Here is a 16,911-nt window from a genome sequence, read left to right on the forward strand (position 1 = left end):
CACACGCTTTCGGATGGACTGTCATTACCAGAACAGAACATAACAAGCGTTGGTGAGGATGTGGAGAAATTTGAACCCTGTGCAGTGCTGGTAGGAATGTAAGATGGTGCAGCCACCATGGAAAAAAGGATGGCAATTTCTCAAAAAATTAAACATGGAACTACCCCATGATCCAACAGTTCCACTTCTGGGTATCAACCCAGCAGAGCTGAAATCAAAAATGTGAGCAGATATTTATATACCCATGTTCATAGCAGCATTATTCACAGTAGGAGAATGATGACCACAATCCCAATGTCCGTTGATGGACGGTTAGAGAAACAAAATGCAGTCCATGCAAGGGAATATTATTCAGCCTTAAAAAGGAACAAAATTCTGACACACACTACAACATGGATGAATTTTGAAGACATTATGCTAAGTGAAGGGCTGGGAACAGGTGGAAATTGGGAATTACTGTTAAATGGGTATGGAGTGTAGTTTAGGAAGATGAAAAGGTTCTGGGGGTGGAAGGCGCCGAAGTTGCACAGCTGTGGGAATGTGCTTAATGCCATTGCACTGTACATTTAAAAACAGTTAAAATGATAAATTGTGTTATGTACATTTTATCACAGTAAAAAAATAATAATCATTACTAGAAAAAATTGCTTAAAGATGTAGAAAGTACAATCCCAAACTTTGTACTATTAGATCCAACAGATCTAGTGTTACCTTTCAGTAAACATATTCAGAGCAAACATAATATAACAAAAGAATTACTGAAACTGTGTATGTTGTTTATTGAAAATGTGGCTGTAGGGACACCTGCCTGGCTCAGTGAGTAGAGCATGAGACTTTTGGTCTCATTGGGCATAGAGCCTACTTTAAAAAAAGAAGAGGGGCACCTGAGTGGCTCAGTCGGTTGAGCGTCCAACTTCAGCTCAAGTCATGATCTCACAGTTTGGTCTCATTGGGCATAGAGCCTACTTTAAAAAAAGAAGAGGGGCACCTGAGTGGCTCAGTCGGTTGAGCGTCCAACTTCAGCTCAAGTCATGATCTCACAGTTCGTGAATTTGAGCCCTGTGTCAGGCTCTGTGCTGACAGCTCAGAGCCTGGAGCCCGCTTCTGGTTCTGTGTCTCCCTCTCTGTCTGCCCCTCTCCCGCTCACGCTCTGTCTCTCTCTCAAAAATAAATAAGCATTTAAAACAATTAAAAAGAAGAAGAAGAAAAAGAAGAAGAAGAAGAAGAAGAAGAAGAGGAAGAAGGAAGAAAATGTAGCTATAGGAAATTATTTTCTATTATACTTGTGACTGGTTTTGTTCTACAGTCATTACTAAATAAAAAGTAATGAGTGACTCTTCGTATTAAATGCCTGTAGGTGCACTGTACGTAAATTCTACATATGTCAACAGTTAAAGTTTTTAGTGTAGCAAGTGAGCTTGGTTCCTACTGGCGAATGATCTGATTCTAGACTGGATTGATGATACTGCTGTTCATAAGAGATAATGTACAGCCCAACCATTTCTTTGTGTTTGCTCAGTGACTCTTTTAATACAGAGACCAGTCTTACTGTGGTTTGTTGATGAGAACGGCAGAGGGGATTTTAAAGCAATGCCAACAAGTTCAGGATGTTCATTTAAAAAATTTTTTTTCCACGTTTATTTATTTTTGAGAGAGAGAGTGTGTGTGAGTGCATGAGTGGAGGAGGGGCAGAGAGAGGGGGAGTCAGAATCCGCAGCAGGCTCCAGGCTCTGAGCTGTCAGCACAGAGCCTGATGCAGGGCTTGAACACACAAACCGTGAGATCATGACATAAGCCCAACCAACTGAGCCACCCAGGTGCCCTTATTTCTTTCTCTAAGGAAGCTCCACGCCCAGTGCGGAGCTCGAGGTCATGACCCAAGATCAAGAGTTGCGTGCTCTTCCTGCTGAGCCCGCCAGGTGCCCCAACAGGATGTTCACTTTTAACTTTTATCCAAAATAAAGCCAATATCGCTGTATTTGCAACATGTATCTTAACATCAGTAGTAAGACTAACAATTTATCCTATAAAATCATAGTTAAATTTAAATTTGTACTTTGATATAAGAAATGGATTCCAAATCCATGATTTCCTATGCATGGATCTTCTTTTTGATAGATACTGAAATTCAAAACATTCTATCAAATTCTTTTTTTTTTTTAATTTTTTTTCAATGTTTTTATTTATTTTTGGGACAGAGAGAGACAGAGCATGAACGGGGGAGGGGCAGAGAGAGAGGGAGACACAGAATTGGAAACAGGCTCCAGGCTCCGAGCCATCAGCCCCGAGCCTGACGCGGGGCTCGAACTCACGGACCGCGAGATCGTGACCTGGCTGAAGTCGGACGCTTAACCAACTGCGCCACCCAGGCGCCCCTCTATCAAATTCTTAAAATGCTTGGTGCGATATCAAGATTGTTACTTACTTTGTTGATAATTATTCATAAACCACCGGCCTGCTTTTCTTTTTCTCAGTATTACCACTGATTAGTACCTGATGACCTAAATCCCTGTCATGATTAAGAGGTCAGACTGCCTCTTCAGACTGCTTGGATTTAAATCTCAATCCGGCCGCTTAACTACCTTCATACCCCTGAGCAGAGCACTCATCCACCTTGTGCTCCCTTTCCTCATCAATCACATGCAGAATCAAGAGTACTCATTGCCTAGAGTTATCACGATGACTATATGAGGTAAAATACAGAAAGCTCTTACAACAGTGCCCGTCACACAATTAAAGCTTGGGGGAAATCTGTTGTGTTACTGTTGCTGTGTTTCTGAGCCTCTCGCGATTTTGCAGCAAACGGCTCTGCATTGGAGTGCCTATTACAATAACCCGGAGCACGTGAAGCTGCTCATCAAGCACGATTCCAACATCGGGATCCCTGACGTCGAAGGCAAGATCCCACTTCACTGGGCAGCTAACCACAAAGATCCCAGTGCTGTTCATACGGTGCGATGCATCCTGGTGAGTACGGTGGTGCTGCTGGCCCTGGGCGGCCTTGCTGACAAACAACTTTTTTGTTATGAAATAGCCAGTATACGAAAGCGTATATACGACACACAAACAAATTATGAACCAGAAGAAACAAAACAGGCACGTGAACCCATCGCTCAAGAAATAGAACACGGTAGTGCTGCTATGCTGCTATTTAAGACCACACAGAATTTCCGACATGTCGGTTTCCAAACACATCCTCTCTACTTAAGCCACACTTGCCCTGTCCCCCATCAACTACTTTCCTGAATTGGTATTTATCCTTCCCTGGCTCTGTTTTATACTTGCGCCTGTTAAACACTGCGTAGAGATATCTGTAAAATGCTTATAAGACATAAAGAATACAAGGGGCACCTGGGTAGCTCAGTCCATGGAGCGCCCAACTCTTGATCTCAGGGTCGGGAGTTCAAGCCCTGTGTTGGGCATGGAGCCTACTTTAAAAAACAAAAAAGTTGTAAAGAATATAGAAACCACAAATATTCACGTACTCATCTCTGAGCATAAGAACAAGTACATTAACCGTTACCTTTGAAGTTCCCTGGGTACCTCCCAACACCATTCTGTTCTTCCCCTTTCTGAGAGGCAGCCATTATCCTCAATGATGTGTTTATATTCCTGATTTTCATTATAGTTTTACCACATATATTCGTATCCCTAAACACTACATTGTTTCATTTTTGATGCTTTTGAATTCTGTATACATGGAATCACATTGAATGTATTCTTTTGCAACATGCTTTTCTTGCTCAATATTATGCTGGTGATTTTATCTATGTTGCTGTGTATACCTGTAATATATTATTGTTTGCCATTATGTAGTATTCTATATTTTCTGAACAAGCCATACATTATTCAGTTATTCACAGACGTTTGGAACTATTTCTATTTTTTTTTGCTACTTAAAAATAGTGCTGCTTTATGGGGTGTGTGGGTGACTCAGTCAGTTGGGCGTCCAACTCTTGGTTTCAGTTCAGGTCATGATCTCACAGTTTCGTGAGTTCAAGCCCCATGTCTGACTCTGTGCCGGCAGTGCAGAGCCTGCTTGGGATTATCTCTCTCTTCCTCTCTCTCTGGTTTTCTCTGACTCATGCTGTCTCTTTTTCTCTCAAAATAAATAAATAAACTTAAAAAAATAAAAATAGTACTGCTTTTATTTAAAGTGATTTCTATAGCCAGCATGGGGCTTGAATGTGAGTTCAAGGGAGATCAAGGGTCGAGTGCTCTATTGACTGAGCAGTCAGGTGCCCCTGAACTTTTATTATTTTTTGTTAGTGTACCTAAGATGTATGTTTAACTGGTAGTTGAAGGCACATGGAAATGCAGTTGATATTTTTGTTCATTGAATATGAATCTAACCAACTTGCTTATTAATTTTTATTACTTTCTTATTAATTTTGAATATTTATCAGTGGATTCTTTGAGGTTTCTAATCAGTGCTTCTCAAATTCCAGCTTATAAGCTATGATAGTCTAATATTTAGTCCTATTTGCTTGTAACACACAAATTAGACTTTAAAAGATAATATTCTTTTGTATATGCAATAGTTATTTCTACCTGCATGTTAACTGATTCCTTTGCTCTGCATTTCTCCTTGAATCTCAAGTTTTCCTTCTGGAGTTAATATCTTACTTCCTGAAATATAATTCTAAGAACTCCCTTTAGGGATCTACCTTTAGGGTAGATGTATTGGTGGTGAATGCTCTCTGCTCTTAAGAATATCTACATTTCAGTGCGTCTGGGTGGCTCAGGAGGTTAAGCATCTTGATTTGGGCTCAGGTCATGATCTCAGGGTTCGTAAGATTGAGCCCCATGTCAGGCTCTGCGCTGAGAGAGAAAGCCTGCTTAGGATTCTCTCTCTCCCTCTCTTCCTGCCTCTCCCCTGCTTGTACGCATGCTCTCTCTCTCTCAAAACAAATAAACATTTTTAAAAAAGGAATGTCTACATTTCTACCACGCTCTTGAATATATAGTTTTTCTGTATACACACTTCTAAGTACTTCTTTTTCTCTACTCTTTCAGGCTTTTCTGCTGCTTTCTGCCTTTCATTGTTCCTGTGGAGCATTCTGTATTGGTGTAAATGTCATTGCTTAAGAGATGATGTATCTTTTCTCACAGGCTGCTTTTACATTCTTGTCTGTGTGGCATTCTGCAGTTTCACTACAGTGTGTCCGGTGGGGGCGGGGGGAGGTTCTTTTGTTTGGCGGGTGGTTTCTTTGTTTGTTTTTTGGTGCATTATTTTGGTTTTTGGTTTTGGGGTGTTTTTTGTCATATTTGGTGTATACTATCAATTCATGTCCATTCCGGAAAATATATAGCTATTATCTCTTCCAATATTACTTCTCTTGGGGCACCTCAGTGGCTCAGATGGTTAAGCATCCGACTTCAGCCAGGTCATGATCTCGTGGTTCGTGAGTTCGAGCCCCACATCGGGCTCTGTGCTGACAGCTCAGAGCCTGGAGCTGCTTCGGATTCTGTGTCTCCCTCTCTCTCTGCCCTTCCCCCACTCACGCTCTCACTCTGAAAAAATGGATAAACATTAAAAAAAAAATTAAATATTACCTCTCTTTCATTCTCTACACTCTTGCCTTTATGGTCCCAGTTACACATATTTTAGACATTTTTATTTTATTCTCCATGTCTCGTCTGTTTTACCTTCCATCTTCTTGCCATGTTCTGGGTAATTACATCAAACACACCTTCCAGTTTACTCAGCCTTTCTTCACCTGAGTCCACTCTCTCATTTGCCCTATTCATTGCTCAATCCGATATTTTTACATCTAAAAGTTCTTTTTGTTGTTTCTTGTTTTTTAAGTCTGCCTCGTCATTTTGATAGTTTTTTTACCTTATTCACCTTTTATTTCATTTTTAATTTTTTTACATGTTCATAGTTTTTTTTTTTAATTTTTTTCAACGTTTTTTATTTATTTTTGGGACAGAGAGAGGCAGAGCATGAACAGGGGAGGGGCAGAGAGAGAGGGAGACACAGAATCGGAAACAGGCTCCAGGCTCCGAGCCATCAGCCCAGAGCCCGACGCGGGGCTCGAACTAACGGACCGCGAGATCGTGACCTGGCTGAAGTCGGATGCCCAACCGACTGCGCCACCCAGGCGCCCCCATAGATAGTTATTTTATATTCTTTATGTGTCAACTCCAATATCTGGAGTCCTTGGAGGATACTTGTCATCGTATCTTGTTTCCTCACAGATTTGGCTTTTTTTTTTTTTTTTTTCCTTGTAAACACATCTTAGTCCTTTGGAGACTCAAAGGCCTAAAATGCCACCATGGTAAAATTCTACTACTTTTTTTGAAGTGTTTAAAATACCTTTCATACTTTTTTTTATATATAAAATAGGATGACCACACAGGCAACTCTAAACTTGTGTGGCCTTTCAGAGAGTTCTCAGGTTGGGGCAGGAAGGCTTGGCTTTGGCTGTGACCTAATCTAAGAAGGGATATGACCTTGAGTGAAGCAACTGTCTTTAGCTGAAGCAATTGTAAAAGTCTGACAGTTGAGGGTCATCTGCTGGCAGCACTCACAGCAGCTAGGGAAATAAATCCTTTATTCTTGAAAGGGGACCTCGCGGGGCGCCTGGGTGGCGCAGTCGGTTAAGCGTCCGACTTCAGCCAGGTCACGATCTCGCGGTCCGTGAGTTCGAGCCCCGCGTCAGGCTCTGGGCTGACGGCTCAGAGCCTGGAGCCTGTTTCCGATTCTGTGTCTCCCTCTCTCTCTGCCCCTCCCCCGTTCATGCTCTGTCTCTCTCTGTCCCCAAAATAAATAAACGTTGGAAAAAAAAAAAATTTAAAAAAGATAAAAAAAAAAAAAAAGAAAGGGGACCTCGCAGTAGATACAAAGACCTAGGAGAAAAATGAGTAAATGTGAACTGTCAATTCAAACAGAGCAGCCAATAAGCATATGATAAAACACAACCTCATTCATAAAATAAATAAAATTAAAACATCAGCAAAATGCTTTCATTCCTGTAAGGGGGGAAAAAATGTAGTAAGCCTGATAATACCAAAGGGTTAATTTGTGCCAGCATGTGGGGAAATAAAAACTTTTACACATTGTCCTGGATGTGTTAATTAGTGTAACCATTTGGAGAGCAGTTTGATAATACATAATTGATAATGTAAATATGCTTGTACCCAGAAATTCCCCTTCTAGGTGTCTGGGCTAGAGGAAAATCTCACACATGTGCTACAAAGGGACATGTAAAGGAAGCATGTTCATTGCAGCATTATTGTTAATAATGGAACAACTGTAAATAACCTAACTGTCCCTCACAAGGAGAATGGATAAGTAAATTGTGGCTGAACAAATGAACCAGTATCAACATGGACACCCAAAAGTATAGTGTTGAAGGAAAAAAACTGCCAAAGGATATACATAGTATAAACTCAGAGGTATAAATATTGAAAGCACACATATATAATTTACATATTGTTTATGGATGCATACATATGGAACGAAAGTATAAAACATACAGCTTTAGCCGAAGCCATAACAGGTACAAAAGCGCATTAGGCAATATATTGACACCTATTTAAATCTGGATAGTCAGTAATGGTACTTACTATATCTTTTCTGCATTTTTTTTTTAAATTTTTTTTTTCAACGTTTTTTATTTATTTTTGGGACAGAGAGAGACAGAGCATGAACGGGGGAGGGGCAGAGAGAGAGGGAGACACAGAATGGGAAACAGGCTCCAGGCTCTGAGCCATCAGCCCAGAGCCCGACGCGGGGCTCGAACTCACGGACCGCGAGATCGTGACCTGGCTGAAGTCGGACGCTTAACCGACTGCGCCACCCAGGCGCCCCTTTTCTGCATTTTTTATAGTTAAACATGACAAGAAATTTTTAAAGGTTTAGAACGTATACTTTTTTTCTGAGTTTTATCACTTGTGCTAAGAGAATGAATATACAGGTTTAGAAAATGGCTCAGCTCGTGCTTATGTCAAATGTGATTTACTGAGAATTCCACGTGTGTCTGAAGTCTCTGGTTTCTTCAAAATAGGACGCTGCTCCCACGGAGTCCTTACTGAACTGGCAAGACTACGAGGGTCGGACACCTCTTCACTTTGCGGTCGCTGATGGGAATGTGACAGTGGTTGATGTCTTGACCTCATATGAAAGCTGCAATATAACATCTTACGACAACTTATTTCGAACCCCACTTCACTGGGCAGCTTTGCTAGGTGAGCTGTCAGTCAAAGGATCAACCGGTAGGAGGAACTGCAATGAGTACCAGAAACTTTCCATGGCTTCCCTTCACCTGTCAGCTTCCACCTCCGTTTAATTAATTTAAGGGTTTTTCGCGGGCACACGCACGCATGCGCATCTGCACGTGCGCACTTGCACATGCGCACAAACGGGAGGAGCAGAGACCATCTCCAGCAGTCTCTGCCTGTCAGCGCAGAGCCCACGCTGGGCTCGAATCCTTGAACCCTGAAATCATGACCTGAGCTGAAATCAAGAGTTGCGTGTTGGGGCGCCTGGGTGGCGCAGTCGGTTAAGCGTCCGACTTCAGCCAGGTCACGATCTCGCAGTCCGTGAGTTCGAGCCCCGCATCGGGCTCTGGGCTGATGGCTCAGAGCCTGGAGCCTGTTTCCGATTCTGTGTCTCCCTCTCTCTCTGCCCCTCCCCCGTTCATGCTCTGTCTCTCTCTGTCCCCAAAATAAATAAACGTTGAAAAAAAAAAAAATTAAAAAAAAAAAAAAAAGAGTTGCGTGTTTAACTGACTGAGCCACCCAGGTGCCCTTAATTTAATTTTTAGTTGATATGTGGCATCTTCTATCCCTCTGTTGTATGCTTAAATTTTAGTAATATAAATGTATTCTCTGTTATATATCGGTTTTAATTTCAACATCGTATCTTAACACGTTTTTATTTTAAGAGTAATGTACATTCATTGACAAATGTAAATATAAAATAATCTTCACATTCAATGCTTGTGTATTTGGGGAGGAGGGCTTTAATTTTATGTTTGTGCCAATACTATGATATGTGATTTTTTTTTCTTCATATTTTCCTGATATGCCTTTTACTTAACCTTTTTGGGGATCACTTTGTTAGATGAGAGAGTGCAAAAATGTGTCTGTGTCTGGCTTTGGAGGGTGTGAAATCTGAGAGTCTTTCTCTTTCAGTGAAGGAGTTTTACCCATTCATAGTCACTATTATAAGATATATGATTTGGTCTTTTTTCTGCTATTCTGTTCTTTGAGTATTATTGATGTTTTGGGGTTTTTTTTTTCCCCTGCCTTTTGGTATCTAGATTAGGTTTGTTGTTATTTGGTTTTGAATTGCCTAGTGTTTTAGGAGAGTTTTAGGTTCTATTAGTGTTTACTTTTAAATTTATCGAAAACTTTTTAAAACATAAGTCAAGAGTTAAAAGCAAAACTGCATCTATTGATTTCCACTGAATTTAAAATGAGGAGTTTAGCACGCCTTTACTTATTGCTTTTTTAGTATTTGTTAACATGATCTGAAGTTTTCCCCAGTTATTATTGCAGGCTTAGTTTTTAAATTACACGTTGTATCTTTTCAGAATACTTTTTGCATTTGCATTCCATCTTATTATCAGATTTATAATTATTATTTAGATTTCACTTCAATGTGCAGTTTCATCCCTCTCTCTTTATCTGGTGCGTTCTGGGAGGACTTCGCAAATTCGTCTCCAGGTCACTAAAGTGACTTTTTGTTCCCTAGTTCTGTTTTCTTTCTGACTCTCATAGATTGTATTTTAGGCTGTATTTTGATTCCCTTCCCACATCCCAATTTCTTTGTATCTCAGCTTTTTTCCTTTTCGCCTCCTTCCATCACCTTTGCGTTTCAGATTATTTCCTTCTTAGGATATTCTGTTTCATTCCATTGAGGACATCTCTTTGCCCAAGTCAAGGATGCCAAACAGTTTCCTGAGCTTTTCCTCTGGACCCTTCTCTAGATCATGTTCTGAGGTATGCGTTTCGTCTCCTGATGGTGTTCCTAGTTCCCTGTCCTATAGTGTATTTTCATACTGCCTTTACAGAATTTTTCTCCTTATCTTTCAAACAAGATGACATGTCTCAATAGTCTGCCTGTGATCTCACTTTGCCCACCTCAGAGAACTCCATCTGCGTCATACCTGGGAGCAGGTCTGTGAGCACAACTCCCACCCACATTCCCCTTTTCTGCCTGCTTTTCTCCTGCGGTGTGTCCATGTTCTTCTGCTGCCCGGGTCCCCAGAACACGGAAGCAATAGAATGCATGATATTCAGGCCTTCCAAATATGCCGCTACCATGTTTGTTCATTCTTTGATCCTTTCTACAGCTCTTCACTCGCGGAAACCACATCCCCCAGAATGCGCTGCGGAGTATTTTCTCTGCCACCACCTCATCATTCCTGCCACACGTTTTCTGGGATTTGAAATCACCACCTACTGTGAAAAAAGTGGAGGTGGGAGGGTAGAGCGGACTGATAGGAGGCCTCAGAGGTTACAAGAGGCTCTATTATACTTTGTCCTCCCGAAAAGCTGTGCGGTTCTGATCAGCTGTACAGTGGGACCTGGATACTAGGGACCCTGATGGCTGACAGGGGCTGGCTTCCCTCCTGTTTTTAATGGACAGTTTTATAAAACAGAGCGAGGGAATGCAGTGGGCTGATACCTAATATACTCTTTCTCAATCTAGCAATTGTAATTCATATCATTTCCTTTCTGACTGAATCATTAAGATTTCAGTGTTGTAAGTGTTTGCCTTTGTTCTACGTGATCATAGTATTTTAGTGAGAAGTTAGAAGAAGCTATACTGGGGGCCACTATTCAGAAAACTTTCCTTAAAATAGATTACAAATTAACTAGTCCTTTTACGTGATAACTGCCTTGTGTCTACTTTCAGGCCATGCACAGATTGTCCATCTCCTTTTAGAAAGAAATAAATCTGGAACCATCCCATCCGACAGCCAAGGAGCAACACCCTTGCACTATGCAGCTCAGAGTAACTTTGCCGTAAGTAAAATGTGACAGTTATCTTTTTGCGCAATTACATGTTTATTTTGACATAATTACAAATTCATATGCAGTCATAAGAAATAAAACAGCCACGGGGCGCCTGGGTGGCGCAGTCGGTTAAGCGTCCGACTTCAGCCAGGTCACGATCTCGCGGTCCGTGGGTTCGAGCCCCGCGTCAGGCTCTGGGCTGATGGCTCAGAGCCTGGAGCCTGTTTCCGATTCTGTGTCTCCCTCTCTCCATTCATGCTCTGTCTCTCTCTGTCCCAAAAATAAATAAACGTTGAAAAAAAAAATTTTTTTAAAAAAAGAAATAAAACAGCCAGATCCCATGTACCCTTCAGCCACATTTACCCCAATGGTAACAGCTTACAAAAGTATGAAACAGTATCATAAACAGGAAATTGACATTCCTACAATCCACTCACCTTATTCACATTTCAGTTTTACACGTACTAGTGTTTGTGTTTGTGTTTGTGTAGCAATTATATTTTAACAATTGCTCAGACTGTTAACTCTGACTGTAAAGCGAGGGATAGTTGTAAGTCATGTGAAATTTTAACACAGTTTTTATATTAACTGTTCAGTGTAACATTTTGTTCTATGTAAGTATGTTTCATCTTCTCGTTAATTTCATGGCACTAAGGTTTTATACGCATTTAGTGTTCAAGTATTTTCTTTGTGTGGCAAGGCCTTAGAACTGGTCTAACCTTGGCTGGGATCCTGACTCTGCCATCGGCTGGCTGTATGACCTGGAACAAGTTTCTTAGCTTCCTAAGCCTTAGTTTCTTCACATGTAAAATGAGGATAATTATACCTTTCCTTTCAGGATTGTTGTAAGAATCAGAGAAAATTTGTGCCCAGTGCCTAGTGTAGTTCTTGGTACAGAGCAGGGACTCAAGAAATGCAATGCATTCCTTCTATTGCTAGTGCTAATAATTTTGTGTATTATATAGCTGAGAAAGCAAAAATGTGAATTATTTCTAAAGGTATTGAATATTTTTAATAATTCTTCCCTTGCCACCCTTTACAGTTTTACAAAGCACTTTTGCATCCTTTATGTCCCTCAGTCCAGCCAGTAACATAGCAGCTAGGCTGTTTCAGCTTCCTGAGTAAGTGGCCTCCAAGAACTAGAGACTTATCCAAAAAGGCACATGTCAAAGCAGTCAGAGTTTATTTTACTGTATTCTGCGTGGGTGTGTGTAGTGGAAACTTTGGTTACATTCAATTATAAGAATGTGGGCATCTGAGTGGCTCAGTCACTTAAGTGTCCGACTCCTGATTTCGGCTCAGGTCATGATCTCACAGTTGGTGGGTTCGAGCCCCACATTAGGCTCTGCACTGATGGTGCAGAACCTACTTCAGATTCTCTCTCCCTCTCTCTCTGCCCCTCCCCTGCTTTCTCTCTCTCTCTCTCTCTCTCTCTCTCTTTTTCTCTCTCTCAAAATAAATAAACTTAAAAACGTTATAAGAGGGGCGCCTGGGTGGCGCAGTCGGTTAAGCGTCCGACTTCAGCCAGGTCACGATCTCGCGGTCCGTGAGTTCGAGCCCCGCGTCAGGCTCTGGGCTGATGGCTCAGAGCCTGGAGCCTGTTTCCGATTCTGTGTCTCCCTCTCTCTCTGCCCCTCCCCCGTTCATGCTCTGTCTCTCTCTGTCCCAAAAATAAAAAATAAAAAAAAAAAAAAAGTTATAAGAATGCCATCATCAGCATAGTGTAATCCCATCTTCCTGACCTTCCCAAATGCACCACTGAATGAATTTAATGCTCAGATTCCTAAAATATCTTATTTTCCCATTGTTCTTTGTCTCTGGTACCTAGAGCAACTATAGCTATGGTCTCTCCTTCCTGGCATTTCTATAAATGTATCACCTAGACTTTTGGCAAACCATTATCTTCTATTGTCTCCCATTATTCTATTGTCTCAGAAAAAGACAAAGTATATTTTGAAGAGGAGCTCTTTCTTGTTACAGATAGATAAGAAATTCATTGGCCCAGCCTATTAAACCTATGGAAATCAGAACTCGATTCATATTTCAACACAAGCCTATGAGAGGACATGGTATCCCTAACTTAAAGAGGAAGAAACCAAGGTTTCAAGAGATTAAATGACTTGCCCAAGATCTTGAACCCACATCTTAGACTCCAAATTTAACATGTGCACAGATACCAGCAATTAAGTGACTAAGCTACTGGGAATAAGGAAGAATGGCAGAACATTATGGGTGTTTATCCAAAGAAATACTTGCTCTGGATAATCTGCCAATTACAGAGATGATTTTTTAATAATTATGCAAATCTTCTAAGCTCAGTTTCAAGCCCCTTGATCTCCTTGGACTCTGTTAACCCACAAGAGGCTATAAGTCCCTTTTTAGAAAATAATAACAAAAATCCACAAACCTCTGTGAACATTCATCATTAAGAAAACATACTCAACAAGGAAATGTTTACAAATTAGTAAAAGAAAACAGACCAAAAAATTACCATGTTTTAAAATCCATTTGTTTATTCCAATCTTGTGTGTACTAAGCATACACAGTAGATCCTAAGAGCACTCCACTCTAACACCTCAGTAGCTCAATGAGTTTTAACACTAGGAAGTGGTGTATACAGTGGCATACGGTGTATACAGTGGAAAGGGTGCTGTGATTTAGCTCTGGACTCCACTCCTATATCTACCACCTTTGTATGACCTTGAACCTAAATTTCTTCATCTGGGAATGAAGGGCTGCCCTTGAATTTCATCTTGCTTTAGAATATTGAGCATCAACACTTAGACACTTTTGGCCTGCTCACAACCTTCAGAATTTTTTTTTTCCTGAAACTATTTTACTTCCATTCAAGCTAAAGTTTCTATGATCTCCCTAAATGTGTGTAAGCATCTGAGGCTTAAGGAAAGAGGCAATTTAGAAAGCTGTGAATATTAACCCCCATTACAATTGTCAGGCCCTGTTAGGATTATTGCAGGTCCTAATTTTAGTGTGATTCCATAGAGGAAGGACCTGGAATATAGGACTTGATAAATAAATATCTGTTTAAATGAACTGAACACTGCATTTGTCAGTAGTTACACATCATTATTCAGTAAGTGCATTAAATATTTTTTTAATTATAGTGGCAAAACACACAACAAGAGAATGTATGAGGCATGGCTGAGTATACAGGTCTCTGCATGTAAAATGTCTAAGAAAAACCTATGTTTTAATGTTGGTCATGACGCTGAATATTTGAGTGTTTTAATTTTTTTTTTAACATTTGTTCATTTTTTGAGAGACAGTGAGACAGAGCATGAGTGGAGGAGGAACAGAGAGAGAAAGGAAGACACAGAATCCAAAGCAGGCTCCAGGCTCTGAGCTGGAGCACAGAGCCCGACGCGGGGCTCGAATGCACGAACTGTGAGATCATGACCTGAGCTGAAGTCAGACGCTTAACTGACTGAGCCACCCAGGCACCCCATGAGTCTTTTAACCATCACTTCATCTCTCAAAGAGTGACCTATAAAGTTTTCAAACTTGATTGTGGATGTTCATCCTCAATTATGAGGATGTTGAATGAGGGAGTTAGGTTGTGTGTTTGAAATGCATGGAAACTAAAACTAATATATAAAGAAAGAGGATTGTTACTTTCAATGGAAATTGTAGTTTCATTATTCATAAAAAAGATAATTTCATTTGATTCGAAAGCAGGGAAAAAATACTTCGCATCTTAGAGGAAGTCACATATAACACTGGCTTTATTACCATAGAAAATGCTACCCTCTTGTCTCAATTTTTTTTAATCAAGTTTTCTTACAGGAAACAGTTAAAGTATTTTTAAAACATCCTTCAGTGAAAGATGATTCAGACCTGGAAGGAAGAACATCCTTCATGTGGGCTGCTGGAAAAGGCAGTGATGATGTCCTTAGGACTATGCTGAATTTAAAATCTGACATTGATATTAACATGGCAGACAAATACGGAGGTACAGGTAAGAACTGGGAGACTTGTTCCATTTGCTTTCTTTAGGGTTCCAAAGTGTATAGGTGCCCTACAAGTTGTACAGTAATGCCTGAAATCATTGTTCCTAATCTAATATTGTTTGACTTCCATTGGCACATTTTAAGTTTAGGTTACCAGGATATCACTCCAAAAGCTTTATTTCCTCCCAGTTTGATGGCTCAAATTAGCCTATGTTTCTACCAGGTGAATGGTGGCATTTGGTTTAAAAGCCTGGTTGGGGCGCCTGGGTGGCTCAGTCGGTTAAGCGGCCGACTTCAGCTCAGGTCATGATCTCGAGGTCCGTGAGTTCGCTGTGCTGACAGCTCAGAACCTGGAGCCTGTTTCAGATTCTGTGTCTCCCTCTCTCTGACCCTCCCCCGTTCATGCTCTGTCTCTCTCTGTCTCAAAACTAAACATTAACAAATAAATAAATAAATAAATAAATAAATAAATAAATAAATAAAAGCTGGGTTGCCCCTTAAACATGATTATGAGAACTCTTCATGTCATTTATCTTGGTATACAAAAATAAATAAATAAACCTGTACTTAAACTATGCATATTTAGTAGTTATCGATCATACTTCAAAAATACAGGATTATATTTTAAGGAATGCACATATCTATGTATGTCTCATTTAATGTGCTCTTTTCTCAGATTTGAAGAGCATCACCTCCTCCCAAATCTCCCATTTTAGAGATAACCCCCACATGACTCTTGAAGCTTCAGAGCTTCACGTTAGATTTGCATCCAAAGCTTTCAGTAGATCCTTCTTTCGCTCTCTTTTTCTAAGAAGAGGCCTCTTTAACTGTGTGTTGGTTGGCTAATAAGAAAGGTATGAATTTTTTAGCTTTCGTTTTCAACTTGGAAGTCTCTACCTTGGGTACTATATCGTAATTACAAGTCAGAAAAAGAAAGAAAATCGCACATTAGCACAACACAGACCAGAATAAAAACTCAGCTACAAGCTTCTCGGTGTTTTCTTACTTGTGGAAACACAGTAGAGCTGTTTGCACCCACCAGAACTACTGATGTGGCTTTTGGTGGGGAGGCAGGGTTATACCTAACAATCTCCCTCTCTATCCCTATGCCACCACCCCTTCTAAACTGTTTTTTAAAGAGTTTTAGGTAATACCAATTTTAATAAAGACTTGAACTGTCAAGAGTATTTCTTTATCAGCGCTTCACAGTAGACCTTAAGCTTCTTCTTTTTTTACTTTTTAACTTGTTTTATTTTTTACTTTTTTAAATTTCCATCCAAATGAGTTAGCATCTAGTGCAACAATGATTTCAGGAGTAGATTCCTTAGTGCCCCTGACCCATTTAGCCCCTCCCCCCTCTCACAACCCCTCCCATAACCCTCAGTTTGTTCTCCATATTTATGAGTCTCTTGACCTTAAGCTTCTTAAAGAAGGGTATATTGCAGACATGATATGTGGGACATTGAGTTTATAAATGGTCTGTACGTTTCATTTTTTGTCAGACTCCCATTAGTATGCAGGCTTTCACTCCATCACTAGCTTTGATTTTAGTTTAACTTTGTCGTGTATTTTAATAAAGTATGGGCAAGGATACTTCCATCCTTTTGACCAAAGGTGTCTTTCTGATGTGCCCCATGGTTGGAGTTCAGACATAACTTCTTCTCAGATTCGTCAGTTCCCTGGCTCTTTCTCTTAAGGGGATTTTATTATATGTCAGACATGCCTTCTTGCCATTTCTCTTCTACGAGAGTGAGTTTGTCTCCATCATCCCTCTACAGGGTTGTTTTTGCTTCCCATGAAAGAAGAGTTCTCATCAACAGCCACATACAGACATTATTTGGATCTTCATTCAAATAAACTGAAAAAAAAAAACAATCAGGAAAATATGGGCATTATCTGTGTATTCAATATGGCGGAATTTTTGCTAATGTTTTTTAGATATGATAACGGGACTCTCCTGTCTTTGACATGCCAG

General features: G+C 40.4%; 1 protein-coding gene across 3 annotated transcripts in view; it reads left to right on the top strand.

The window, feature by feature from the left end:
• The window catches only part of INVS (inversin), a 158,181-nt gene that overhangs the window by 81,374 nt on the left and 59,896 nt on the right, over window positions 1-16,911 (top strand). For all 3 annotated transcript variants that reach the window (XM_030294433.2, XM_030294435.2, XM_030294434.2), the window contains exons 5-8: window positions 2,800-2,967; window positions 8,013-8,193; window positions 10,871-10,980; window positions 14,773-14,944. In XM_030294433.2, the coding sequence (XP_030150293.1) occupies window positions 2,800-2,967; window positions 8,013-8,193; window positions 10,871-10,980; window positions 14,773-14,944 (631 nt within the window). The remainder of the gene's footprint in view (window positions 1-2,799; window positions 2,968-8,012; window positions 8,194-10,870; window positions 10,981-14,772; window positions 14,945-16,911) is intronic.

This window comes from Lynx canadensis, chromosome D4 (assembly GCF_007474595.2).
Source record: "Lynx canadensis isolate LIC74 chromosome D4, mLynCan4.pri.v2, whole genome shotgun sequence".
Lineage (NCBI taxonomy): Eukaryota > Metazoa > Chordata > Mammalia > Carnivora > Felidae > Lynx > Lynx canadensis.